This window comes from Grampus griseus (genome assembly GCF_964374135.1).
Source record: "Grampus griseus genome assembly, chromosome: 1".
NCBI lineage: Eukaryota > Metazoa > Chordata > Mammalia > Artiodactyla > Delphinidae > Grampus > Grampus griseus.
The window spans coordinates 67,793,645-67,820,979 of NC_139017.1; the positions used below are offsets into that span (position 1 = coordinate 67,793,645).

General features: G+C 41.7%; 1 protein-coding gene across 1 annotated transcript; it reads left to right on the top strand.

Moving 5' to 3' along the window:
• The first annotated feature begins 3,395 nt into the window (after positions 1-3,395).
• CD48 (CD48 molecule) lies at positions 3,396-24,997 on the top strand. Its single transcript, XM_082677954.1, has 4 exons — positions 3,396-3,587; positions 19,003-19,299; positions 21,690-21,947; positions 24,643-24,997. The coding sequence occupies exons 1-4, from the start codon at positions 3,506-3,508 to the stop codon at positions 24,735-24,737; spliced, it is 732 nt and encodes a 243-aa protein (XP_082534080.1). The 5' UTR covers positions 3,396-3,505; the 3' UTR covers positions 24,738-24,997.
• The last annotated feature ends 2,338 nt before the right edge of the window (positions 24,998-27,335 follow it).

The following is a 27,335-nucleotide window of genomic DNA, read 5'->3' on the forward strand; positions in this document are numbered from 1 at the left end:
CTCTCCAGAAGGTGGGCATAGAGGGAACCTACCTCAACATAATAAAGGGCATATACGACAAACCCACAGCAAACATCATTCTCAATGGTGAAAAACTGGAAGTGTTTCCTCTAAGATCAGGAACAGGACAAGGGTGTCCACTCTCACCACTGTTATTCAACATAGTTTTGGAAGTCTTAGCCATGGCAATCAGAGATGAAAAAGAAATAAAAGGAATACAAATTGGAAAAGAAGAAATAAAACTGTCACTCTTTGCAGATGTCATGATACTATACATAGAGAATCCTAAAGATGCCACCAGAAAATTACTAGAGATAATCAATGAATTTGGTAAATTAGCAGGATACAAAATTAATGCACAGAAATCTCTTGCATTCCTCTACACTAACAATGAAAGATCAGAAAGAGAAATTTAGGAAACACTCCCATTTACCATTGCAACAAAAAGAATAAAATATCTAGGAATAAACTTACTTAAGGAGACAAAAGACCTGTATGCAGAAAAGTATAAGACAGTGATGAAAGAAATTAAAAATCATACCAACAGATGGAGAAATATACCATGTTCTTGGATTGGAAGGATCAATATTGTGAAAATGACTCTACTACCCAAAGCAATCTACAGATTCAATGCAATCCCTATCAAATTATCGATGGCAGTTTTTATGGAACTAGAACAAAAAATCTTAAAATTTGTATGGAGACACAAAAGACCCCGAATAGCCAAAGCAGTCATGAAGGAAAAAAACGGAGCTGGAGGAATCAGACTTTCTGACTTCAGACTATATTACAAAGATACAGTAGTCAAGACAATATGGTAGTGGCACAGAAAGAGAAATGTAGATCAATGGAACAGGATAGAAAGCCCAGAGATGAACCCATGTACTTATGTCAAGTAATCTATGACAAAGGAGCCAAGGATATTCAATGGAGAAAATATAGTCTCTTCAATAAGTGGTGTTAGGAAAACTGGACAGCTACATGTAAAAGAATGAAATTAGAACACTCCCTAACACCATACACAAAGATAAACTCAAAATGGATTAAAGACCTAAATGTAAGGCCAGACACTATCAAACTCTTAGGGGAAAACATAGGCAGAACACTCTATGACATACATCACAGCAAGATTCTTTTTGACACACCTGCTAGAGAAATGGAAATAAAAACAAAAATAAACAAATGGGATGTAATGAAACTTCAAAGCTTTTGCACAACAAAGGAAACCATAAACAAGACGAAAAGACAACCCTGAGAATGAGAGAAAATATTTGCAAATGTAGTAACTGACAAAGGATTAATCTCCCAAATATATAAACAGCTCATGCAGCTCAATATTAAAAAACCAAACAACCCAATCCAAAAATGGGCCGAAGACATAAGTAGACAGTTCTCCAAAGGAGACATACAGATGGCCAAGAAGCACATGAAAAGCTGCTCAACATCACTAATTATTAGAGAAATGCAAATCAAAAGTATAATGAGGTACCACCTCACACCATTTAGAATGGGTATCATCAGAAAATCTACAAACTAAAAATACTGGAGAGGGTGTAGAGAAAAGTTAGCCCTCTTGCACTGTTGGTGGGAATGTAAACTGATACAGCCACTAGGGAGAACAGTATGGAAGTTCCTTAAAAAACTAAAAGTAAAAATAGAATTACCATATGACCCAGCAATCCCAGTACTGGGCATATACCCAGAAAAAAACATAATTCAGAAAGACACAAGCACCCCTATGTTCATAGCAGCACTATTTACAATAGCCAGGTCATGGAAACAACTTAAATGCCCATTGACGGACAAATGGATAAAGAAGATGTGGTACATATATACAATGGAATATTACTCAGCCATAAAAAGGAACAAAATTCAGTCATTTGTAGAGACGTGGCTAGATCTAGAGACTGTCATACAGAGTGAAGTTAGTCAGAAAGAGAAAAACAAATATTGTATATTAACACATATATGTGGAACCTACAAAAATGGTACAGATGAAATGGCTTGCAGGGCAGAAATTGAGACAGAGATGTAGACAACAAACCTATGGACACCAAGGGGGGAAAGCGGTGGGGTGGTGGTGGTGGTCGTGTGATGAATTGGGAGATTGGGATAGACATGTATACACTAATATATATAAAATGGATAACTAATTAGAACCTGCTGTATAAAAAAATAAGTAATATAAAATTCAAAAATTAAAATAAAAAAAGATCAAGAGAAAAAACAAAAAACAAAACCCACTGGGCAACAACCTTTTTGAAAAATCCTCAGAGGAATCAGTCTGAGCAAATCCCATGACCTCGACTTCCATCCCTTACCCTGTTCTGTCATTTGACTCCGCCTACTCCTCCTCAGCTTCTTTTTCATGGTTCACTTTAAAGTTTTTCTTAGTTAACTCCACTTCAACCTTGCTCATTCTACTCCTGTCTCATCTTATCTTCTAGTCCAAGTATTTACTGTAGTCCACATTGGGGGAAGAGCTGAGTGAAAACTGGGGTTGACTGGAGCTGAAGCATGACCTCAGGCAAGTCTGACCCTGAGTTTCAGTTCGGAAATGCAGGTAGTAAAATAAACAGGGCTCACAGGGCTCCAATATGATCAAGTGTCATATACAATTTCTGGTATTTAGCCGACTCCATTTCCCCATGCTGATCCTTTGGGGAGGGTAACTACTTCCAAGACAAGAGTTCAGAGATTGAGGAGAGCAGTGTTTTTATTGTCATCTCCATGTTGAGAATCAGAAATGTCCCCAATTGGAAATAGCTACTAATATGCTGTATCAGGGACTGTGGCTACTTTATGGGTCTCCAAATTGTCCTGGGTGGGGAAATAATTCATTTAGATACAAGAGGGATGGACCTGAAATTTCTTAGACCACAAGGGTGTGGAATCCATTCATTTGGGTCAAATAACCTTGCTTTTCTACTAATGTTCAGTGGATAGGCCAATGTAAAGGTTCATACAGTGAATTTGTCATAAGGGAGGAAGAGCCTGGGGGTGGGAGACCAGTATTTAAACTGTGTAGGTCTGAGTTCCCACACTTTGTGCTCTCAACCTACCCACACATGATCTACTCCTCACATGATTTAAAGTTGGCTCAGGTCAGAAATCGCCTTGGGTGGGTACCAGCAAATTTTAGCTTCTGGATTAATCAGGGTGATTCCTAACTGGGAAACCAAAAGCAGATATTCTCTATCAGGGGTCTTTAATCTTTTCTGAGCACTGACACCTCTGAAAACAAGTAGAAGCTATGGATCCTCTCACCAGAAAAAAAACTAACACACATTCAAACAAAATGTTTCGTTCCTGTTGTGCTCGCATTAAAAAAAAATTAAAAAAAAGCAATGGGACTTCCTGTTTCTGGTGCCTAGGCCCCACCCACGAGTTGCTGAATGGAGAGAAGAGCTCAGTGCTATTTTTCTCTAACCTTAAGACACGAATTCAAGAGAGCCCTTTGGTTCTGGCCTGTCTCTAGAGTTCCTGGGAAGTTCTGGAGAGTAGCATGTGCTCCAGAAGGTGGGAACTGCCTCTGGCTCTGCAACTTCTACTGCTGCCTCATTTGTTCTTGGCAACCAGCATACAAGGTAATTTCCACAAATTGTCTGCCTCTAATTGTGCGCTGAAAGCCCTGTCAGACGGAAAAGGGAATATGGGGTGTGGCTCAACCTGGAAGTGGAGTAGGGGCTCCAGGCAGCAGGTATTTTCATCCTAGTAACAGGGCTGTGGTGAGTTGGGGAGCCTTCCTTAGCCTGGAGAATCAGACTCCATCTATTTCCCCAAGGGGATGTGACAAAATTAGGACCTTGGTGAGATGAGAAAGTAGGCCCCTCATATTTAGTGCTGTGGTTTGTCCTCTGTAAAGTCTCCTTGCATTGTGAATAACAGGAAGCTACTCTGATAGCTGCCACATTTTATGCTCAGGTGTGTTGTGCCCCTTGAGGCATTCTTTGAGACCTTTGTCTATGCAAGGAATTGTGTCATGAGCAAAGGTAAATGATGTTGTCATTGTCCCAGAGAGAGATCAAAACTGTGGGAAAGGAAACTTGTCTAGGGTCTCTGAGTGAGAGTCTGAGCAGAGGACTCAGTACCAGAGGAACCCCCAAACATCTGATTAAGAGTTCAGGTTCATTCTTCTGCCATGGGCTTGTTCTGGTCCCCTCCTGTGCTAACTTTCCTTTCCCTGTTACAGCTGCCCAGCCCTCCAGTACCTGTCTGAGAATTGAGAGCTAAGCTATTGTCTTTCTCACTATTCCTCCTAATAAATACTCAGGTCTTTTTCATTTAAGGGGCTTTAATGCTCACCACAATGGAAAAAAATGAGTAAAAGTGAATGTTCGTATGGGAAACAAATATAACATCATAGAATTATGACAGTATGTAACTTTTAGGGAGATGAGATAGCAATGCTTGAAGGAAACCCTGTTGGCCACTCATGCAAGGCCTCTCAGGGTGGTAATACATTGGATCTGGTTTATGACAAGTTTAGGAGAGGAAGAAATTTTTCTCTACCCTTCTAGATTCTTCTGACTGGTCTAAGAATTAAATTGACATGAGACATATTAACAAGAGAAAATCAGAGTTTAATATTGCATACATGGGAGAAACCCAGAAAACCTGAATAACTTGCCATAATGGCTGAAGCCCTCACTTTAAATACCATCCTCAGCTAAAGACAAGAGGATGTTAAGGGTGGCAGTTCTGGGAGGTTATCAGGAAAAGCACAGTAAACAAGGGTAAGGTTGTTAGGCAGACTTAAGTTAATGCCTTCTCCGTTGATAAGAGTTTCTAGAGACTTGGTCTCCCTCTCTGTCCTCTTCCGGTACAGAGAGGGAGACACTCTTACAAATGAAAATTTCCCTTACAAATATAAATGTTTCTTACAAAAGCGTAACTCCTACATGATTTTCAGAATGTTTCTCTTTCTTTAGAAAATAACCAGCTTAAAACAATTAATATGCCAAAGAAACATATATTAGGGTGGCAAATTCTGCTCCTTTAGGCTGTGTAAGCCTAGATACATGATATATTCAGGGTACTCATGGCTGTGTGGGCTCCATGGGACTGAGTTTACTCATAGGGCACTGATATGATCTTGGGAGTGGGGGCTGGCATGAATTATTCATCCAATTGTTGGGAAAGATAGAGATGCCAAGAAAACTGGAATATTTCAGGACTTTTCTAGACTTAGGTCAATGTGTCTAAATCTTTTTATGCCTCGATTATGCCTACAGATGGTCCTTTTAACCCCAATTTATGACTCCCTCACCCCATAACCACATTTCATCTAAATTTAACTTTGCTGTTTGCCTTGAAGGAGGTTCTGTCTCTCTTACCTCTAGGTCTATACAAATGCCTTTCCTCCTGCCTAAAATTTCCTTCACTCTCTTCTCTTCAGCTCCTCCCTTAGCATTCCATTTTCATGTGACTTCCTCCTGGAAACCTCAGACTCCAAGTTATGGTTGGTGAACTGCTTGACTGTCTGTTTCCTTGAGCCCCGTGAGGACAGGGACCTTGTCCAGTGCTGAACATGGCACAGTGCCTAGAACATGGCATGGGCTCAATAAATAATTGTTAATCCTATGAATGAATGACATCAAAGAACTTCCTTTCAGGTTATCTGTCCAGATCTTCCTAGGGGTATAGTAATTCTCTCCTCCCCAGTAAGGGATGCTCTTGTGAAGAAATTTAAGAAGTAATTTTAAATCTTCTCCTTAATTCCTCCTCAGACTTGAGTTTCTCAGCTCTCTGACCTCAGGGCCCCCTCATCACTAGTAGGCATCTTCCCTGTCTCCCTTCAGTACAACAGAGTGTGGTGGAAACAGCTTGAACTGGGAATCAGAAGATCTATGTTCTGAGTTCCATGCCATGGGACTTTCTATAAATTGTGAAAGCTTCCTGAGCCTCAATTTTCTCCACTCTGTTATGGATATAACAATATGCTCACCATTTTTTCAAGGGGTTATTGTTAAGATCAAAAGAAATAAAGAATGTGAAATTGCTCTGTGATTGTGACCACATACAATTTGAGGTAGATAAGAGCTGAGAAGAACATAAGGAAACTCTAAAGCCCCGCACTCTCTCCTGAGCCACAGACCTGAATTTCTAACTGCTTTTTAAACATCTCCAGACTCTCCAAACACATTTCCAAAATCTAACTCTCCATCTTTGTTCCAGCTATCTACTGCTGCATAACAAGCCACCACAACACTGGGACTTCCTCACCTTCCAGTTAGTCATTGCAATCTGGCCGATTAAACTCATTAGACTTCCCATCTCAGGAAATGGAACCCTCTCTGTTCATCTTGTCCCCCATGACACACATCTGGAGTCTTGATATCTATTGACAAATTACTTCCTTGAAAGGTTTGTACAGGTTTGTTAAATAGTTGATCTCATTAGAGAGCTCCAGGTAACTCTATATCAATATCTTTAAAACTCACCTCTTTCAGTTCTTCAAAGTTTTACTAGAAATCACATGACTTGTTTTTAGAGTAATCAGAATTTCCCCTTTAGGACCTCTTTCTCCTTCCTGGGTAGACACTTTTTCTATGAAATTACAACTTCCTTTGATCTGAATTCCCCCCACCCCATTTTAGTTTTTCTTCTCTACAGACAAGAAACATGGGTAAGCACAGGAAAGATCTGCTTCATTTTCTGTTATAAACTACAGGAAAACACAGTTACTTTATCCTAAGCATCCACACACATAACCAACTACTTCTTCTCGATAGAATTAAATCAAAATAGTACTTTTCTTAAGGTAGTTTTCTACTTCTAAAACATGGAATTGTTAGGAAGGCAAATCAAGATTTTTTTCAATTTACTTTAAAATTTGAAAAAATACATAAATATATTATATATAAGAAAACTATAAGTGAATCTATCTTTCTGAATTTATTAGACAATCCTCTGTAACAGACTAAACCACCACCTTGTTATCCCAAATTATATAATGGCTGTACATTAATTTTTGCAATCTATATTAGTAATATTAATGCATCTTTCTTCAACTTGTGATTGGATTAAAGAATCCTTCCAGAAGACTAGAATATTTTTTTCCCTTTTTTTATGGTTAATCAAGCATTCTTTCTACTGTTTCTATCTTTAGGTTCATGTTGCTTTTTAAGCCCACCCTTTCATTAGATATTTCATAGCAAAACTCACTTTTCTTTTATTAAATTAATTTTTATTTTATATTGGAGTGTAGTAGATTTACAATATTGTGTTAGTTTTATACGTAAACATATATTCATTCTTTTTCAGATTCTTTTCCCCAAACTCACTTTTCCATTGCTATTCTAAAGCATTAGTCTCAGCCCATGAGAGGCTGCTGGGTTTATATTTCAAGGTTTCCCTTAGCTGCTTTTTATTGATTTCTTGATACTGAAACCATGAATGCTCTACTCAACACTTTTTTTTTAATATCTTTATTGGAGTATAATTGCTTTACAATGGTATGTTAGTTTCTGCTTTATAGCAAAGTGAATCAGTTATACATATACATATGTTCCCATATGTCTTCCCTCTTGCATCTCCCTCCCCCCCACCCTCCCTATCCCACCCCTCTAGGTGGTCACAAACCACCTACCTGATCTCCCTGTGTTATGCGGCTACTTCCCACTAGCTATCTATTTTACGTTTATATATCTATTATACGTGTATATATGTCCATGTCACTCTCTCACTTTGTCACAGCTTACCCTTCCCCCTCCCCATATCCTCAAGTCCATTCTCTAGTAGGTCTGTGTCTTTATTCCTGTCTTAACCCCTAGGTTCTTCATGACACTTTTTTTTCTTCTTAGATTCCATATATATGTGTTAGCATATGGTATTTGTTTTTCTCTTTCTGACTTACTTCACTCTGTATGACAGACTCTAGTTCCAACCACTTCACTACAAATAACTTAATTTTGTTTCTTTTTATGGCTGAGTAATATTCCATTGTATATATGTGCCACATCTTCTTTTTTTTTTTTAACATCTTTATTGGGGTATAATCGCTTTACAATGGTGTGTTAGTTTCTGCTTTGTAACAAAGTGAATCAGTTATACATATACATATGTTCCCATATGTCTTCCCTCTTGCATCTTCCTCCCTCCCACCCTCCCTATCTCACCCCTCCAGGCGGTCACAAAGCACCGAGCCAATATCCCTGTGCCATGCGGCTGCTTCCCACTAGCTATCTACCTTACTACGTTTGTTAGTGTGTATATGTCCATGACTCTCTCTCGCCCTGTCACAGCTCACCCTTCCCCCCCCATATCCTCAAGTCCGTTCTCCAGTAGGTCTGCGTCTTTATTCCTGTCTTACCCCTAGGTTTTTCATAACATTTTTTTTCTTAAATTCCATATATATGTGTTAGCTTACGGTATTTGTCTTTTTCTTTCTGACTTACTTCACTCTGTATGACAAACTCTAGGTCTATCCACCTCATTACAAATAGCTCAATTTCGTTTCTTTTTATGGCTGAGTAATATTCCATTGTATATATGTGCCACATCTTCTTTATCCATTCATCTGATGATGGGCACTTAGGTTGTTTCCATCTCTGGGCTATTGTAAATAGAGCTGCAATGAACATTTTGGTACATGACTCTTTTTGAATTTTGGTTTTCTCAGGGTATATGCCCAGTAGTGGGATTGCTGGGTCATATGGTAGTTCTATTTGTAGTTTTTTAAGGAACCTCCATACTGTTCTCCACAGTGGCTGAACCAATTCACATTCCCACCAGCAGTGCAAGAGTGTTCCCTATTCTCCACACCCTCTCCAGCATTTATTGTTTCTAGATTTTTTGATGATGGCCATTCTGACTGGTGTGAGATGATATCTCATTGTAGTTTTGATTTGCATTTCTCTAATGATTAATGATGTTGAGCATTCTTTCATGTGTTTGTTGGCAGTCTGTATATCTTCTTTGGAGAAATGTCTATTTAGGTCTTCTGCCTATTTTTGGATTGGTTTGTTTGTTTTTTTGTTATTGAGCTGCATGAGCAGCTTGTAAATTTTGGAGATTAACCCTTTGTCAGTTGCTTCATTTACAAACATTTTCTCCCATTCTGAGGGGTGTCTTTTCGTCTTGTTTATGTTTTCCTTTGTTGTGCAAAAGCTTTGAAGTTTCATTACATCCCATTAGTTTATTTTTGTTTTTATTTCCATTTCTCTAGGAGGTGGGTGAGAAAGGATCTTGCTGTGATTTATGTCACAGAATGTTCTGCCTATGTTTTCCTCTAAGAGTTTGATAGTTTCTGGCCTTACATTTAGGTCTTTAATCCATTTTGAGCTTATTTTTGTGTATGGTGTTAGGGAGTGATCTAATCTCATACTTTTACATGTACTTGTCCAGTTTTCCCAGCACCACTTATTGAAGAGGCTGTCCTTTCTCCACTGTACATTCCTGCCACCTTTATCAAAGATAAGGTGTCCATATGTGTGTGGGTTTATCTCTGGGCTTTCTATCCTGTTCCATTGATCTATCTTTCTGTTTTTGTGCCAGTACCATACTGTCTTGATTACTGTAGCTTTGTAGTATAGTCTGAAGTCAGGGAGCCTGATTCCTCCAGCTCCTTTTTTCGTTCTCAAGATTGCTTTGGCTATTTGGGGTCTTTTGTGTTTCCATACAAATTGTGAAATTTTTTGTTCTAGTTCTGTGAAAAATGCCAGTGGTAGTTTGATAGGGATTGCATTGAATCTATAGATTGCTTTGGGTAGTAGAGTCATTTTCACAATGTTGATTCTTCCAATCCAAGAACATGGTATATCTCTCCACCTATTGGTATCATCTTTAATTTCTTTCATCAGTGTCTTATCATTTTCTGCATACAGGTCTTTTGTCTCCTTAGGTAGGTTTATTCCTAGATATTTTATTCTTTTTGTTGCAATGGTAATGGGAGTGTTTTCTTGATTTAACTTTCAGATTTTTCATCATTAGTATATAGGAATGCCAGAGATTTCTGTGCATTAATTTTGTACCCTGCTACTTTACCAAATTCATTGATTAGCTTTAGTAGTTTTCTGGTAGCATCTTTAGGATTCTCTATGTATAGTATCATGTCATCTGCAAACAGTGACAGCTTTACTTCATCTTTTCCGATTTGGATTCCTTTTATTTCCTTTTCTTCTCTTATTGCTGTGGCTAAAACTTTCAAAACTATGTTGAATAAAAGTGGTGAGAGTGGGCAACCTTGTCTTGTTCCTGATCTTAGTGGAAATGCTTTCAGTTTTTCACCATTGAGGATGATGTTTGCTGTTGGCTTGTCATATATGGCCTTTATTATGTTGAGGAAAGTTCCCTCTATGTCTACTTCCTGCAGGGTTTTTATCATAAATGGGTGTTGAAGCTTTCTCTGCATCTGTTGAGATGATCATATGGTTTTTCTCCTTCAATTTGTTAATATGGTGTATCACATTGATTGATTTGCGTATATTGAAGAATCCTTGCATTCCTGGAATAAACCCCACTTGATCAAGATGTATGATCCTTTTAATGTGCTGTTGGATTCTGTTTGCTAGTATTTTGTTGAGGATTTTTGCATCTATGTTCATCAGTGATATTGGCCTGTAGTTTTCTTTCTTTGTGACATCCTTGTCTGGTTTTGGTATCAAGGTGATGGTGGCCTCATAGAAGGAATTTGGGGGTGTTCCTCCCTCTGCTATATTTTGGAAGAATTTGAGAAGGATAGGTGTTAGCTCTTCTCTAAATGTTTGATAGAATTCGCCTGTGAAGCCATCTGGTCGTGGGCTTTTGCTTGTTGGAAGATTTTTAATCAGAGTTTCAATTTCAGTGCTTGTGATTGGTCTGTTCATATTTTCTATTTCTTCCTGATTCAGTCTTGGCAGGTTGTGCATTTCTAAGAATTTGTCCATTTCTTCCAGATTGTCCATTTTATTGGCATAGAGTTGCTTGTAGTAATCTCTTATGATCTTTTTTATCTCTGCAGTGTCAGTTGTTACTTCTCCTTTTTCATTTCTAATTCTATTGATTTGAGTCTTCTCCCTTTTTTTCTTGATGAGTCTGGCTAATGGTTTATCAATTTTGTTTATCCTTTCAAAGAACCAGCTTTTAGTTTTATTGATCTTTGCTATCGTTTCCTTCATTTCTTTTTCATTTATTTCTGATCTGATTTTTATGATTTCTTTCCTTCTGCTAACTTAGGGTTTTTTTTGTTCTTCTTTCTCTAATTGATTTAGGTGCAAGGTTAGGTTGTTTATTCGAGATGTTTCCTGTTTCTTAAGGTAGGATTGTATTGCTATAAACTTCCCTCTTAGAACTACTTTTGCTGCATCCCATAGATTTTGAGTCGTCGTGTCTCCATTGTCATTTGTTTCTAGGTATTTTTGATTTCCTCTTTGATTTCTTCAGTGATCACTTTGTTATTAAGTAGTGTATTGTTTAGCCTCCGTGTGTTTGTATGTTTTACAGATCTTTTCCTGTAATTGACATCTAGTCTCAAAGCGTTGTGGTCAGAAAAGATACTTGATACAATTTCAATTTTCTTAAATTTACCAAGGCTTGATTTGTGACCCAAGATATGATCTATCCTGGAGAATGTTCCATGAGCACTTGAGAAAAATGTGTATTCTGTTGTTTTTGGATGGAATGTCCTATAAAATTCAATTAAGTCCATCGTGTTTAATGTATCATTTAAAGCTTGTGTTTCCTTATTTAGTTTCATTTTGGATCATCTGTCCATTGGTGAAAGAGGGGTGTTAAAGTCCCCTACTATGAATGTGTTACTGTTGATTTCCCCTTTTATGGCTGTTAGTATTTGTCTTATGTATTGAGGTGCTCCTATGTTGGGTGCATAAATATTTATAATTGTTATATCTTCTTGGATTGATCCCTTGATCATTATGTAGTGTCCTTCTTTGTCTCTTCTAATAGTCTTTATTTGAAAGTCTATTTTGTCTGATATGAGAATTGCTACTCTAGCTTTCATTTGGTTTCCATTTGCATGGAATATCTTTTTCCATCCCCTCAGGTTCAGCCTGTATGTGTCCCTAGGTCTGAAGTGGGTCTCTTGTAGACAGCCTATATATTAGTCTTGTTTTTGTATCCATTCAGCCAGTCTGCGTCTTTTGGTGGGAGGATTTAATCCATTTACATTTAAGGTAATTATCGATATGTATGTTCCCATTCCCATTTTCTTAATTGTTTTAGGTTCGTTATTGTAGGTCTTTTCCTTCTTTTTTGTTTCTTGCCTAGAGAAGTTCCTTTAGCAGTTGTTGTATAGCTGGTTTCGTGGTGCTGAACTCTCTCAGCTTTTGCTTGTCTGTAAAGGTTTTAATTTCTCCATCAAATCTGAATGAGATCCTTGCTGGGTAGAGTAATCTTGGTTGCTAGGTTTTCTCCTTCAACACTTTCAATATGTCCTGCCACTCCCTTCTGGCTTGCAGAGTTTCTGCTGAAAGATCAGCTGTTAACCTTATGGGGATTCCCTTGTGTGTTATTTGTTGTTTTTCCCTTGCTGCTTTTAATATGCTTTCTTTGTATTTAATTTTTGACAGTTTGATTAATATGTGTCTTGGCATGTTTCTCCTTGGATTTATCCCATATGGGACTCTCTGTGCTTCCTGGACTTGATTAACTATTTCCTTTCCCATATTAAGGAAGTTTTCAACTATAATCTCTTCAAATATTTTCTCAGTCCCTTTCTTTTTCTCTTCTTCTTCTGGAACCCCTATAATTCGAATGTTGGTGCATTTAATGTTGTCCCAGAGATCTCTGAGTCTGTCCTCAGGTCCTTTCATTCTTTTTTCTTTATTCTGCTCTGCAGTAGTTATTTCCACTATTTTATCTTCCAGGTCACTTATCAGTTCTTCTGCCTCAGTTATTCTGCTATTGATCCCATCTAGAGTATTTTTCATTTCATTTATTGTGTTGTTCATCATTGTTTGTTTCATCTTTAGTTCTTCTAGGTCCTTGTTAACTGTTTCTTGTATTTTCTTCATTCTATTTCCAAGATTTTGTATCATCTTTACTATCATTATTCTGAATTCTTTTTCAGGTAGACTGCCTATTTCCTCTTCATTTGTTAGGTCTGGTGGGTTTTTATCTTGCTCCTTCATCTGCTGTGTGTTTTTCTGTCTTTTCATTTTGCTTATCTTACTGTGTTTGGGGTCTCCTTTTTGCAGGCTGAAGGTTTGTAGTTCCTGTTGTTTTTAGTGTCTGTCCCCAGTGGCTAAGGTTGGTTCAGTGGGTTGTGTAGGCTTCCTGATGGAGGGTACTAGTGCCTGTGTTCTGGTGGATGAGGCTGGATCTTGTCTTTCTGGTGGGCAGGTCCACGTCTGGTGTGTGTTTTGGGGTGTCTGTAGACTTATTATGATTTGGGGCAGCCTGTCTGCTATTGGGTGGGGTTGTGTTCCTGTCTTGCTAGGTGTTTGGCATAGGATGTCCAGCACTGTAGCTTGCTGGTCGTTGAGTGAAGCTGGGTGCTGGCGTTGAGATGGAGATCTCTGGGAGATTTTCGCCGTTTGATACTCTGTGCAGCTGGGAGGCCTCTTGTGGACCAGTGTCCTGAAGTTGCCTCTCCCACCTCAGAGGCACAGCACTAACTCCTGGCTGCAGCACCAAGAGCCTTTCATCCACACGGCTCCTTAATTTGGGATGATTCGTTGTCTATTCATGTATTCCACAGATGCAGGGTACATCAAGTTGATTGTGGAGCTTTAATCCGCTGCTTCTGAGGCTGCTGAGAGAGATTTCCCTTTCTCTTCTTTGTTCTCACAGCTCCCAGGGGCTCAGTTTTGGATTTGGCCCCGCCTGTGCATGTAGGTCGTCGGAGGGCGTCTGTTCTTTGCTCAGACAGGACGGGGTTAAAGGAGCCGCTGATTCGGAAGCTCTGGCTCACTCAGGCCGGGAGGTAGGGAGGGTCACGGAGTGCGGGGCGGGCCTGCGGCGGCAGAGGTCGGCGTGACGTTGCAGCAGCCTGAGGCGTGCTGTGCGCTCTCCCGGGGGAGCTGTCCCTGGATCCCGGGACCCTGGCAGTGGCGGGCTGCACAGGCTCCCCGGAAGGGGGGTGTGGATAGTGACCTGTGCTCGCACACAGGCGTCTTGGTGGCGGCAGCAGCAGCCTTAGCATCTCCTGCCCGTCTCTGGGGTCCGCGCTTTTAGCCGCAGCTCGCGCCCGTCTCTGGAGCTCCTTTAAGCAGCGCTCTTAATCCCCTCTCCTCGCGCACCAGGAAACAAAGAGGCAGGAAAAAGTCTCTTGCCTCTTCGGCAGGTGCAGACTTTTCCCCGGACTCCCTCCCGGCTAGCCGTGGTGCACTATCCCCTTCAGGCTGTGTTCACGCTGCCAACCCCAGTCCTCTCCCTGGGATCCGACCGAAGCCCGAGCCTCAGCTCCCAGCCCCGCCCGCCCCGGCGGTGAGCAGACAAGCCTCTCGGGGTGGTGAGCGCTGGTTGGCACCGATCCTCTATGCGGGAATCTCTCCGCTTTGCCCTCCGCACCCCTGTTGCTGCGCTCTCCTCCGCGGCCCCGAAGCTCCCCGTCTCCGCCACCCGCAGTCTCCGCCCGCAAAGGGGCTCCTAGTGTGTGGAAACATTTCCTCCTTCACAGCTCCCTCCCACTGGTGCAGGTCCCGTCCCTATTATTTTGTCTCTGTTTTTTCTTTTGTCCTACCCAGGTACGTGGGGAGTGTCTTGTCTTTTGGGACGTCTGAGGTCTTCTGCCAGCGATCAGTGGGTGTTCTATAGGAGCAGTTCCACGTGTAGATGTATTTCTGATGTATGTGTGGGGAGGAAGGTGATCTCCGCATCCTATTCTTCCGCCCATCTTCTCTTGTCTCCTCAACACTCTTTTATGTTGTTTCTTTTGAGAGTTTCTGGGCAGCTTTTCCATTGCTCCTCTGCTGTCTATGTCATAATTGTCATCTTTTATTCTTTTATTCAGGACCCAACCATAAGACAGGGCTGCTTCACTGGCCCAGTTTGGGCACAGTATGATACTTAAGAAACACAGTTCATTGGTCATAAGTAATTAAATAGTAACTCAAATTTCTACTTGAAGTCTCTCAAAGGATGTTAAAGGGAATCCAATTTATAAGTTATAGTGATACTTCCTATCATATCCTCTCCTGTCCTCTTCAGTCTTCTCAAACCATCCCATTCATCTGCTGCCCAGAGATTCTCACTCCTTTGAGTCTTAGTACTATAGCACCCCTATTTCCTAAACCAACCTGAGTGGCCCCTGTTTTTCTTCTCCTTTCCTCTCTGCCTTTTCAGTCCAAACCAATCTTAAGAAGTAAGCAAAAAAAAAAAAAAAAAAAAAAAAAAAAAAAAGCTAAGGGAGAGTAAAAGTAAGAAAAATGTGACTAGTAGGAGGTCATGAGGAGACAACTGGGAACACTTATGTATGCATTTTTGTCCCTGCCATTCATTCATTCATTCTTTCATTCTATACTAAACAACAAATGTGAGCCAAATATTGTGGGGATTGAGTAAGACATGGTCTTTGCCTTTGAGAAGCTCACAATCTTAGTGACTATGTGTCTGTTATAGTTTCTCCCTCCCCCTTACACTGTAGTTTGAAGTTTTTTTGAGCATGTTGGGGATACCCTGGACAAACAAGATCTCATTGTTATAAAGCAGACTCCATTCTCACAAGGAGAAATGATGTGTATTATACCTGGGTCTGGATCATGACTTGAGTCTATATGCTCCATTCTTCATTCCTCATTGTGTTCATCTTCATTCCTCCTTCCCCAAGGAAGCTTCAGGTAAGTTTTCTGGTCCTACCCTGGTGCTGGGGCCTCTTTCTTATCATCACATGTCCTAGCCAAAGACCTGGTTCTGTTTTTCTTTTGTGCATGCTGATGTCTTTTACTTTTAGACCTAGCCTACAAGTGAAAGCTTCTTCAGGAGCTGCTACAGGTTTTTGGATTTTTGGCCCCTACTTCAACATTCTTCACTCTTCCAGATTCACACATAGGCATTCATTCCTTAAAAATATATCATTAGTCTAGTCCTTATTTTACCACTGTTTTGGTACAATAAAGTAAGTTCAGCAGGCAGTTGTTAAACATCTCAGTACTTAATGCATAGTACTAGATGTTATGGATACAAAATTAACGTAGGTAATAATAATAAAACAATACATGACATTTATTGAATACTTACTAATCTTCCAAGTATTAGTCTAAGTACTTTATGTGTATTGATTATTTGTGTTAATTTAATTGTATTCTAAGCATTTATTTGTGTAACTCTGGGTCAGGGTTCTTTAGAGTAAAAAGAACCAATGGGATATATATAAATATATAGAAAGAGATTTATTATGAGGCCCATGCAGTTATGGAAGTATAACCCATATTATGTACTTCTTTGGAGAAGTCCCATGATCTGCCACCTGCAAGATGGAGGCCAGGAAAGCTACAGGTGTAGTTCCAGTACAAATCCACAGGCCTTAGAATATATAGACTCATGATTTGAGTCTATATGTTCTGTGTTCTTCATTCTCAGTGGACTCATCTTCATTCATCCTTCCACAGAGAGTCTTCAGGGGAGCCAATGGTCTAATTCCTAGTTCAAGTCCTAAGGTCCAAGGACCAGGAGCACTGATGTCCAAGGGTAGGAGAAGATGGATATCCCAGCTCAAAGTAGAAAGCAAATTTGCCTTTTTTTCCTGCCTTTTTGTCCTATTCTGGCCCTCAGTAGATTGGATGATGCTCACACACATTGGTGAGGGTGATCTTCTTACTCCGTCTACTGATTCAAATGCTAATCTCTTCCAGAAAAACCCTTATAGATGATCCAGAAATAGTGTTTTACCAGCTGTCTGGGCATCCTTTAACTCAGTAAACTTGACACATGAACTTCACCTTCACAAACTCTGTAAGATAAATACTAAAACAAATGCAGAGATGTTAGGTAAAATGCTCAAGGTTATACAGCTAATAAGTGGGCCAGGATTTGCATAATCTAATTCCAGAACCCATGATCTTTTTTTTTTCTTTTCTTTCTTTATTTAGTTTTGGCTGTATTGGGTCTTTGTTGCTCACGCAGGCTTTCTCTAGTTGTGGCGAGCTGGGGCTACTCTTTGTTGCAGTGTACAGGCTTCTCATTTCAGTGGCTTCTCTTGTTGTGGAGCACGGGCTCTAGGCACGTGGGCTTCAGTAGTTGTGGCACGCAGGCTCAGTAGTTGTGGCTCATGGGCTCTAGAGCACAGGCTCCGTAGTTGCGGCTCATGGGCTTAGTTGCTCCACGGCATGTGGGATCTTCCTGGACCAGGGCTCGAACCCCTGCATTGACAGGCAGATTCCTAACCATTGCACCACCAGGGAAGTCCCCAGAGCCCATGATCTTAACCATCATACTACAATGGAAAATGAGTTAAACTCATAAGACTCATTTTTTGTCCTTAGGAAGCATGTGATCTGGTGATAAAGGCAAGTAATAGATATTAAATGGATCACTTTAATATGATATGAGTTCTAAGATATAGACATGCACAGGATATTGTAGCTTTCCGTCCTCCTTCCTTCACCACCTATGTGTAATGATTCAAAAAAAGCCATCCTGGTGGTTGGCTGTGACTTCTTACTGAGAAATAAAGCGGTTAATTGTGGCTTGTGCTATCTTCCTAAACATATGTCTGAGACTTGTTGGAGAGTCTACCAAGGATGACCTAGGCCAGCAGTTCTTAACCAGAATGAAGGCAGGAAGATTTTTTCCTCCCAGGGGGCATTTGGCATTGTCTGGAGATATTTTTGATGGTCACAACTGGAATGATGCTACTGGCATCTAGTGGGCAGAGGCCAGGGAGGCTGCTAGATATCATACAATGCACAAGGACAGCCCTTCACAACAAGGAATTCTCTGGTCCAAAAAGTCAATAATGCCAAGGTTGAAAAACACTGACCTAGGCTGTCAGAGATTATAAAGTACGGAATGGATCAATCAGAAACACTCTGGAAATAAATGCCTGTGTGTGTTTGTGAATGCGCCAGGCAAAAATTAAATGCTCCATAACTGGTTGTTGAATGGATAGATGGATGGTTGGAAGGATTAGTGACTAGGAACTTGAAAGACCTGGGGACACAGGCATTTTGAATCTTTATTGAAAAGAATGTTTTCGGGAACGATAGACATGTGGAAAGTAAATAGGTATAGACACGATGTTAAACGATATGAAGTTTTTTGTGACAGTATATGAGGTAAGAGCGATATAGATCATATTTCTTCTTTCCTCTACCATTAGCTTTTTTCTACTGCTCTTTCTCAGCCTATACATTTACACTTAGTTTTCCTCCCTCCACAGAGAGAGTTAGCAGACCTTCCTTCATCTTATGTCTTCTGGCTATCACCTTTTCTTTCTCCTTGCATTCAAGAAACCAGGGTTTTTAGAACTGAGGCTTATACAATTTGGAGTGCCCTCATGAGAAAGAGAACAGAACTGTAAATACAAATAGGAACAAAAATGAATGTAGTTAGGATGAGAAAAGAAAGCCCAGTGTATCACAAGTTTTTTTAAAAGCTGACAAATACAAAAATCACGAAAGTCAGAAAAATAGCACAATATTTTTATTAATAAAATGCGTTCACTCTCCTATAATACTTTGCCACTGACTAACTCTGGTTCCCTTTCCTTTCTAACCTTGTTTCTCCTTCACTTCTTACCTACTGCTGGAGAACTAAATTGAAACACAAGGAACACAAGCACAGAGAGGAGACGTGACTCGTCATCATTTTCTTTGAAAATGTCCTATTAGGAGAGTAAGGGAGAGAGCAAGGGCTGGCTCAGTGTCCTTTTTCTTTATCCTCTAGGGCAGAATTAGACGGATTATGAGCACATCTCCTGTTCTCATGCCCACTTCTCAAGCTCTGACTATCATTGAGTTCCTGATCAGGAGTCAGGCCCTCTGATAAAGATCATACTCACTGCTCCCAAGCAAAAGGCTCTTCCTTCTTCTTTGTTCCACCAGCCCAGGCCAAAGCCTGGGCCACTGTGCAGCTCTGCCTTTTTTTAAAATGGGTCTCACTCACTCTGCCTCTCATTGACAGATTATTCAAAATATGCCATCTCCGGCAGCAACGTGAGTCTGTCAATCTCCAGTTTGCCGATGAAAAACAAATCACTCACCACCTGGCTTTATACTACTGACCAGAAGATTGCAGAATGTGATTCCGGTCAGCTTAAATACTTCAATACTAAATTTAAGGACAGGGTCAGGCTTGATTGTCAAAGTGGCACACTGGACATCAATAACGTCCAGAAGGAGGACAGCAGCACTTACCTCCTGAGGATGCTGAAGGACTCTGGGTACGAGGACGAATGGAAGATCCCACTGGAGGTGCTTGGTGAGTTAGGGGAACCAAAGGGCAAGTCCCCACTCCAGGGCCCTGGACAGACCACTGGGAGGGGACTCTCCCTGGGAGGGGGAGGGAAAAACCTCAGGATAGGCTTAATTCATTTCTCCTGGAGCCAGTTCCACTTGGAAGTGAGGCTGGGCCAGCCAGACTCGAAGTAGATTACTCTGGGACATTTAAAACCTCTTCTGACATTAAGGAGTCTAAGATTTGAAGATAAAGAAAACAGTAAGGATGGTTTCCTCTCTATTCTCTTCATGCTCTCCTGTGATCAACCCAAATCAGTTCTGAGCTCTTCTTAATAACATAACTGAACAAAGACTTCATCAAACATAAGGAAAAAGATAGAAGAGATAAAGGATTGGGCAAGAGCCATTCAAGAGTGTTTTTACCTTACTGAATGGGTGGGAAAAAAACTTCCACTCCTAGTGCCAGCCTAACGAGTATAAGTGAAGTAAGGGCTAGAACATTATACTTGGAGTCAGACAGACCTGGGTTTAAAACCCTGGTCAGTAACTTACTAGTTGTGTGAACTTGGAGAAAGATCTTGCCATCTCTGCCCCATTAGGTAAGATTCTGTTGATGGCAAGCGATGGAGACCAATTTGATGTACCTTTAGCAAAAAAGAATTTCTTAAAAAAAAGAAAACTAGGACTATTTAAAGCAATGCAAGGAGTTTAGAAGAGTCAAGAAGGGCTGAAGGGAAGAAAGAATGGTCTAAGAGGCTAAAATCCCCTTCTCACTTACTTCCTCCATGTCATACGGCCTGAAAGTTCAAGACGTACTGGGAACAGGAAAGATTCAAAGGCTCTTACAGTGGTTTTAAAAAAAATCCCAAATTTGTATCATTTACCAAATTCTGTGGTAAATACTCCCACCACAGCCACCTCCAAACTGCTAATGGTTTCACAACCAGCTTGCAAAATTTCTGAATATCTTAAAATCCACAAGCTGGCTTGGCTTTAGCACACTTGCCTAGGGATAAGACCCTGAGGGTGCAATTAGCAGAAGAATTATCCTTCAGTCCAGCCCAGGAATTTCTGACAGCTCAAAGGGGGCACCTTGGAGCCAGTCTGCCCTAGCTCGCTCTGTCCACAATGTGCTCAGGGTTGTGCTGCTCACCATGGGAAATGAGGAAGGTATGCAAGACTTGAGTCCAGACCACAGGAAATGATGGAAGACAGTATGAAGATTGCTCATGTAAAGTATGCAGGAGGAGTCCAGCAATCTGATAGGGTTTCACGGAGGAGATGGATCTAGAGTTCAGGAGGTCAGATGGCAGAGCCTCCACTGCCCCTCACAGACATATGATCCAGAGGCCAGCACTGATTGGGTCAATTCTCTGCCACATTTTAATCCTATGACATCTGAGCTGTATTGATTCTGTGTTTTACGCTTGACCAGAAGGAAAAGACCCCAGAGGATTTCAGGTAAAGCAGTCCTAGTCAAGGAAGGAGCAGATGATGGGATTACCTCTCAACAAATCTGGCTGCAGGATGACATCAGTGAAGATGCTGTGACCTCCAACATGCATGTAACGCTTACACCCTGCAAAAGCACTTTCTCATGGATGATGGCATTGTATATTACTAACATGAGTCATCCTACATGCAAGAAAGAAGTTCAAGGGATCAATTATCTTGCCTAATGTCACTCTAGCAGGACCAAGTCCAGGACCCAGGCTGGTCTCACTGTAAAGCAAGTGTTTTGTCTTTTCTATTGCATAACTGATTCATCCATCCATCCATCCATCCATCCATCCATCCATCCACCTATCCCTTTCATCAGATACTTATAGAATACCTGCTCTGTGGCTGGCACTGAGATACCAAAGTTAACTGATGCAGTGCTGTTCATCACTACTGACTTTTGCTGGGAATTCCATGAGGTTCTTCTCTGTAGTTCTGCCAGCATCCAGGAAAGGTATAGGGTGGTACCCCTTACCCCAGGACTCTTGCTGAATCTGAGCCCAAGAACTCTTGAAGGACTGATAGACCAAGGTGCCAAGTGTGGACCATTGTTAGAGAAGGGGCCCTGAGCAGCTCAGACAGTTGGGATATCAAGTCCAACCCCGCTGATATCTATGCTAAACCTCTGTTGTTCTTTCTGGCCCACAGATGGTCATAACCCCATTTTTGTTTCTGGGTGCATGGCTCCCCCTTCTGGATCCAGCTTAGCTTCACTCCAAGGAGTAGCTCTTTCAGTCTGAAGCCTCCAGAGGTCAAAACTGCTCACTGGCTCCCTCTGCAGGGGCCTCTTCTCCATGACTGCTCCTGTAGCCCTCTGGGGCTCCCTTTGTACTTTGTTGGCGAAACCCTCCCAGCATAAATGCTTCATAAATGCATAAACCCATTGTCTCATCTTAACATATTCATTTTTAGACCCTGTACCAAAGCCTGTCATAGAAGTCAAGAAGACACAGGAAGGGAACAAGTGTAACCTGACCTTGTCCTGTGTGATCCAGGACCAGTCTGTAAACTACACCTGGTATGCAGAGTCCTTTCCAAAAGAGTTCCAGAGCAGTGTGCTTGAAGTGACTCATACACCACAAAACTACTCCAGTTCTTATACCTGCCAAGTCAGCAATCCTGTGAGCAGCCAAAATTACACAGTCAACTTCACTTCACCCTGTGTACTGGGTAAGAGATACTGCCAAGGGAGCTGAGGTGGGCACAGGGTAACTAGTTTTCTCTTGAAGGAAGAAAAGCGTGGAGAACTTATTCAGCCTCCTGGCACAGAAATTAGTGGAGAATCCTAAAGGCATGGAAGACTTGGGTTCTCTAAGGTTTCACTGCCTTGCTGAGAGGGTTCACCGCCTCTCAGCAGCTCACCTCGGCTTTGTGGAGCTCAGGGTCCTCATCTGCAAAGGGCAGTTGGCACAGGGGCTCTGATTTCCCCTTCTCCTGCCGTGCTCTAACAGTGCATCATCCTGGAATCTGAGGCCAGTGTCCTTGCAGGATAATCTGAGATTTCAGGGTGAGCAGGGAGAAAAAGGGCAAGTAGGGGAACAGTCCAGACACTGTTGGGCCGCAACACAGAGGCATTTCTGGTGGGCAGCGAAGGAAAAAAGGGCCAACTGGATGAGCATGAGTGAGAACAAGTGGTGAACAGGAGAACCTGATCCTAAGGTAGAGACTTTCTGTTCTTCCCCAGGTGTATGCTCCTTGATGAAGCTGGAAAAGCAAACTCTGGGTTTCGTGTTTCAGATTTCTCTGTCTCCTGGGAGGATCCACTCATTAGAGCATCACTCCTCGTTCTCTCTCAAGCCTACACAGGTCCCATAGTGGGGTAGCTATGAGTATAGGTTTTGGAGTCAGTTACACCTGGGATTAATCCTGGGACTGTCACTTACTAGCTAAACAAGTTACTTAGCTTCTCCAAATCATGTCCTTCTCTTTTTTTTTTCATATTTATTGGAGTATAATTGCTTTATGATGTTGTGTTAGTTTCTACTGTACAACAAAGTGAATCACTGTATGTATACATGTATTCCCATATCCCCTCCTTCTTGAGCCTCCCTCCCACCCTCCGTATCCCACCCCTCTAGGTGGTCACAGAGCACCGAGCTGATCTCCCTGTGCTACGCATCATCTTCCCACTAGCTATCTATTTTACATTTGGTAGTGTATACCTGTCAGTGCTACTATCTCACTTCATCCCAGCCTCCCCTTCCCCCACTGTGTCCTCAAGTCCTTTCTCTACGTCTGCATCTCTATTCCTGCCCTGCCAGTAGGTTCATCAGTACCATTTATCTAGATTCCGTATATATGCATTAGCCTAGGGGGTTTGTTTTTCTCTTTCTGACTTACTTCACTCTGTATGAAGTCATGTCCTTCTTAAATAAGACAAAACAATAGTTCTTATCTCATACTGTTATAAGGATTAAATGAGGCAATACAGATAACTACCTAGCACAGTATCTAACAAGTCCTCAATGAATGGTAGTTAACTTAGGCCCAATCCTTTTAATTCTAGAGACACTAGGGATTTGGCAACCACTTAATAAATTTGGATCACCATCTTCAGCATTTCAGGCCCTGTGCTCTCCACAGGCCTGAAATCATATCCCCAAGCCCTGGTGTACAAATCCCTCCAGAATAACTCATACCTGTGGTACCAACATTTACCTGAGATTCCTGTCATACCCAATCATCAGGGATCATGGCCCCTGGAGACATGGCTCTTTCATGGTCTTCTTGGACCCAATCTACTCTGCCCACCTGTGCTGATTTCTTTACCTCTGCTCCCACACGTGAGCTATGGAAACTGTATGTTCAGTATTCTTCCCAACTAACTGGTCATGTCTCTTCTAGTCTTTACTGATATGCCCTGCTTTTCTGCCACCATAGACCCAGTATGACACTTTGCTGTCTGACCATAAGACCACCAGTTGGCTGGGTGGTCCTAACACCACCTTTATATCACCACCATATCCTGAGATCCAGAAAAAGGAAGAGAAACAATCCCTGTCCTTTATAGAATGAAAGTGGCTGCTCATTCACAGAGAGGATGAAAGCAATAATACATCTATTTTTTGAAGGGCTAAGCCCATCTTGTCACTTTTTTTTGTGTGTGTGTGTGTTATGCGGGCCTCTCACTGTTGTGGCCTCTCCCATTGCGGAGCACAGGCTCTGGGCGCGCAGGCTCAGTGGCCATGGCTCACGCGCCCAGCCGCTCCGCGGCATGTGGGATCTTCCCGGACCGGGGCACGAACCCATGTCCCCTGCATTGGCAGGCGGACTCTCAACCACTGCACCACCAGGGAAGTCCCATCTTGTCACTTTTTAGCTATCCAAATTATCCTAGAAAAGTATCCCTAATTCTTCTTCCCTAATTTATCAGTATCCTGCCTTCCCCTTCTGTATCTCTTTATTTCCCTTTCTTTTTTTTTTTCCTACCCCTTTTTTCCTCCTATTTGGTACTGATGGTTAGTAGTGTAGAGAAACAGGGAAGGGAACTAATACTTCCTTCCCTAAAGTTAACGCATAGCATCATATTATCAACTGCACCTGAAGCTCTGCCCTACTTAATTGCTGCCCAGTGTAGGAGAGTGATTCTTTCCCAGGTCCACAGAGGTGCCAAGGTAACCTTCAAGTACAGGACTCAGCTAAGTCAGTGATATTTAAGGGATTTCTGTACTCTTTATACTTTACATCTGGGACTTTGAGCTTTGCTCAATCTGGTAAAAGGATGTCCCAGGCACATTGGGTCTGGATTGAGGGAGGAAACAATTCCCCTGCTCTATAAGCTCCCATGCCAATGTCCAGTACCCCTGCCCCTTCTCAACACATTAATCAAGACACTTAAATGTTTTGTGTTTTCTTGTTCTTTCAGCCCCATCCTCTGGAGTAGCTTGGACTGCCACTTGGCTAGTGATCACGGTAACCACTGTTCTTGGTCTCCTATGGATCTCAGATAAACTCTTCTAACTCAAGAGTGGAACTTCAAGAAATTATCCTCATCAGTAACCAAAATATTAAACAGGACAGAAGTTCTGGTTATATAGGATGAGTGAAAGAATTGAGATGTTTACAAGGATTTTTAAATAAACTTTTTTAAACAACAATAATATTTTATTTTATATCCTCTAGTTGTTTTTTAACATACATATACACATGCATTCTTCCCATCAAAAAATGGGCAAAATGTATTATGAAATGTTTTCTTGTTGGAATAAATATTTGATATGATTGCCAAAGTGGATTCCTAAAGTTGCCCCAAATTTGTCGGACAATGCCTGCTCCATTAGCCTAGACAAACTGGAACATGGAGATACAAAGGGCAACACCTGGGACCACTGCCTCCTGTGTGCCTACGTGGCTGGGAGGTAATTTGTGCTGTCTCTAACTGTCGCTTCCACATCCTTGCCAAACCTCCTGGGGTTCCAGCTCTCAAACTCCTCCCCCACCAAGTTCTGGTCTCCTTCTCAGTGTTTTGCCTGTTCTAGCCTCTGTGAGGAACATACTTATTAGGTTTCCTGGGAATGTGGGGTCAGGCTTACTCCCCCAGAACTGAGTATGCAGCTTATTTTTTTTTTTGCCCTGATTTTTTTACATCTTTATTGGAGTATAATTGCTTTACCATGTTGTGTTAGTTTCTGCTGTATAACAAAGTGAATCAGCTCTACGTATACATATATCCCCTCCCTCTTGAGCGTCCCTCCCACCCTCCCTATCCCACCCCTCTAGGTCGTCACAAAGCACCGAGCTGATCTCCCTGTTCTATGCAGCAGCTTCTCTCTAGCTATCTATTTTACACAGGGCAGTGATATCTGCCAGTGCTACACTCTCACTTCATCCCAGCCTCCCCTTCCTCTCCTGTGTCCACAAGTCCATTCTCTATGTCTGAGTCTCTATTTCAGCCCTGCCACTACATTCATCAGTACCATTTTTCTAGATTCCATATATATTGAGTATGCAGCTTTACCACATAAAAAGGGTCCTTCCCAAACCTCTTATTGGGAGCTGAGTTTCCTCTCCTCCTCTTTTCACCATTGTCGCTGTATGGGCAGCTCTTCATGTCCTCGTTGTGTCCTGAGATCCAAAAAACCATCAAATCGACTAAATGCTGTCACCAGGGACTTTCATTATAGGAAGGTAAGAGCTACCAGGCCCACCATCGACATAACACCTGGATTTTTTGCTGTATGTTCTCCTCCTCTAAGGTTCTGCATGGGTCTGGAGCTGAGAGGGTCACCAAAAGATGTGCTTCCCTTTCAATGAACTGTTCCACCACAGACCACTTTCTCTTTCCACCAAATCAGCCTTACCTCCCCTTCCCCTCATCACCTCTGTAGCAGAGATAATACTGTGTGTTCAACAAACCCTTTCATTTTCTTTCTGGACTTTGATGGTTAATAATTTTATGTGTCAAACCTTATTCTGGGTGTGTCTCTGAGGGTGTTTCTGGGTGAGGGTAACATTTGAATCAGTACACTGAGTAAAGCAGATTATCCTCTCCAGTGTGGGTGGGCCTTATCCAATCAGTTGAAGGCTTGAAAAGAACAAAAAGACTTAGGCTCCCACAAGTAGGTGAGAACGCCTCCTAGCTGACTGCCTTCAAGCTGGGACATTTGGTTTTTCCTGCCTTCGGACTTGGACGGGAACTACGCCATCAGCTCTCCTGGGTCTCCAGCTTGCTAACTCAGATCTTGGGACTTGTAAACTTCCCTAATTGCATGAGCCAATTCCTCATAATAAATCTCTTTAAATGTGTGTGTGTAGTGTGCTACTGGTTCTGGTTCTCTGGAAAACCCTGACTAATACATCAGCCAATAGAAAAACTCTTTTTCCCAGCTCCCATTTCATCTAATTGGGCCCTGTACCGGGTTTTAGCCAATAGCATGTGGGTAGAATTGATGTAACAGAAAGTGAGGGACTCAGAATTGGAACCACATAATGCAAGGAGCCTCGGTTCAAGCCGTTGCTTGGAAGCCGGCTGTCTGATCTGCATTGGACATGCGTGACAAGAAAGTTTGTGTTTGTCTGTTACAACAAGATAACCTGGGCTCCCTAAGACACCCTCTCTCTTCTCTCTCAGCCCAGCCTGCAGTCCAATCCCAAACTGACCTCTGATCAGCTTGCATCCTCCAATCAGGCTGTCTAGATCTCTTTTCTGTATGCAGTGTCCTCCCCTCTTCCTTCACTTTATTTTGGGAGAGGAGGAGGTTTTGTTGGGAGAAACACACACACACACACACACACACACACACACACACACACACACACACGGGCATGCATGCACACATACACATGAATGGAATAAAAGAGCATTTCTGGGGAAAGTAGTAAGAGGAAAGAAATGTCACTTTATATCACAAATCAGCATATTCCTGGGCTGCTAAAGAACAGGCACACCTCTCCAGGCATCACGTTGCTATTTGTTCTAGTTACTTAAAAACTTGCGGCAAATCCCACCTTAGTTAGCTTAGGTCACCAGCAGCAACTCTTCTCTGCCTCTCCCATCCCTTGAGGCATTGCCAGATACAAAATATGTGCGGCTCCGTACAAAATGAAAATGAAGGACCG

Coding starts and splice junctions, on each gene's coding strand:
- CD48 (XM_082677954.1), top strand. CDS start 3,506: ATGTGCTCCAGAAGGTGGGAACTGCCTCTGGCTCTGCAACTTCTACTG. Junction 3,588..19,002: donor CTTGGCAACCAGCATACAAG/GTAATTTCCACA, acceptor TCTCATTGACAG/ATTATTCAAAATATGCCATC. Junction 21,948..24,642: donor CACTTCACCCTGTGTACTGG/GTAAGAGATACT, acceptor TTGTTCTTTCAG/CCCCATCCTCTGGAGTAGCT.